The following is a 2143-nucleotide window of genomic DNA, read 5'->3' on the forward strand; positions in this document are numbered from 1 at the left end:
CATTAGCTACTTGCAAGTGCATATTGGAGCCATCAACGCCGCGCGCGGACAATGGCGACCACGCCGTGGCTGCTGCTTCTCTGCCTCGCCACCGCCGCCGCCTCGAGCGGGGCGCTTCAAGCTCGTGCCCAGCCTGACAACAAAGGTATGTATGCCTGTCCCCGAAAAGATAAACTCTTGTACAATTGCAAACTTCACCTTCTATCAACTCTATCCATTGCAGGTTTCATAAGCATAGACTGCGGATTTCCGGGGACAAGGAGCTACATAGACAGCACAACCGAGCTCTCCTACGCCCCGGACGCCGCCTTCACCGACACCGGCTCGAGCCACAACATCTCGGTGGAGTACATGAAGCCGCAGTTGCTCCTCTCCAAGCGCTACCACGACCTGCGCAGCTTCCCCGACGGCACGCGCAACTGCTATACGCTCCGGTCCCTGGTGCCCGGGCTCAAGTACCTCCTCCGCGCCACCTTCTTCTACGGAAACTACGACGGGCTCGACAGGATTCCCATATTTGACCTCCACATCGGGGTCAACTTCTGGAGGGTGGTGAACATCACAAATATGGGATACGCGCTGCAACTGGAGGCCCTCGTGGTCGTGCCGGACGACTTGGTGCAGGTTTGCCTGATAAACACCGGCGCCGGGACGCCGTTCATCTCCGGGCTTGACCTGAGGCCGCTCAAGAAGACGATGTACCCGCAGGTGACCGCAACGCAGGGCCTGGTGCTGATGACTAGGCTCAACTTCGGCCCGAGAGACGATTCTACCTTTGTCAGGTTAGTCATTCTATTTGAATAATGCAAGAAGCTCACCAATTTAGAGCATATTCAGTTGTGCCCTAAGCATTGTACATCTAAGTCCTAAGGTCATTGATTTTACACGAAGGTTTGTGTGTGTGGGTATTCTTTTCTTCTTCTCTTTATGTTTACTCAAATGTGCTATAACTAAATAGTCAGAAAGTGTGAAAATTCTACAGTATTCCTGACGGGGAACCTTCGACTTATGGTAACCCAATCTGATTCAGATATCATAGTAATAAGCAACAAACGAAATTGATCAGGTACCCTGATGATCCATACGATCGAATCTGGACCCCATGGATCAACACTAAAATCTGGACCGTGATATCAACAAAGAAGAGGGTGCAGAGCATAGACAACGACGTCTTCGAGGCGCCGACAGCGGTCATGCAGACGGCTATTAGGCCGCGAGACGTCACCAAGAACATAGAGTTCTCTTGGGACCCGGAGCCCCAGCCCAACGACCCCTCGCCAGGGTACATCGCCATCATGCACTTCTCCGAGCTGCAGATACTCCCCATTAACGCCGTTCGACAATTCTACGTCAACCTCAACAGCGAGTTGTGGTACCCGAGCGGCTTCACGCCGACCTACCTCTACATCGGCGCCACCTACAACAACCTCCCCTCCAGGCATAACCGCTATAACGTCTCCATCAACGCCACCAGCAACTCGACGCTGCCGCCGATCATCAATGGTGTGGAGATTTTCTCCGTCATCTCCACCACCAACCTTAGCACGTACTCACAGGACGGTACGTCTATTTTCACATTTAACAATAACAGGTGCACCACTAAAAAATATATTATTTTTACAATGTTCACAGAAAATCTATATAGCATGTTATGAAATTGCGAATCAAATTTGATGGCCACATCAAGGAACAACAAGCACAAATTCACAGCTGGTAGTAATATGCAATAATATGCCGCCTCTGATGTAGATTTTGTTTCAAAACCATGTACAATGAGTCTCACCCGTGACAGTCTTTTTCAGGTGTTTAGGTTGAGCAGTTGTACAGTACTAGGAAATTTTATGACTACAAGAAATGTAATCATGTCTTTCATGCACTAGTGCCTAGTTAAAATGTTCAACGAGCATGGGTACTTATAAACCTACTTCTTAAGACTTCGCAAAAATCATACTACTAAATTTCAAAAAATATAAAAAAATCACGCAAGTAGGATGAATCGGGTACACCTACGAACATGTGTGAAAATCTGAAAATGGAAAAGGCTACAACACAAATTGTATAGTTGCTTTCTCATTTTCTGTTTTTCACACACGTTGCAAGTAGTTACAACTTTTTCTGAAAATTCACAATGATAACTTTGTAT

General features: G+C 47.9%; 1 protein-coding gene across 1 annotated transcript in view; it reads left to right on the forward strand.

Annotated features, from left to right (window-relative positions):
• The first annotated feature begins 51 nt into the window (after positions 1–51).
• The window catches only part of LOC123043522 (putative leucine-rich repeat receptor-like protein kinase At2g19210), a 5515-nt gene continuing 3423 nt past the window's right edge, over positions 52–2143 (forward strand). Inside the window, exons 1-3 of the mRNA XM_044466029.1 lie at positions 52–145; positions 224–782; positions 1067–1560. Coding sequence (XP_044321964.1) covers positions 52–145; positions 224–782; positions 1067–1560 — 1147 coding nt within the window. The remainder of the gene's footprint in view (positions 146–223; positions 783–1066; positions 1561–2143) is intronic.

Source organism: Triticum aestivum, chromosome 1A (assembly GCF_018294505.1).
Source record: "Triticum aestivum cultivar Chinese Spring chromosome 1A, IWGSC CS RefSeq v2.1, whole genome shotgun sequence".
NCBI classification, from domain to species: Eukaryota; Viridiplantae; Streptophyta; class Magnoliopsida; order Poales; family Poaceae; genus Triticum; species Triticum aestivum.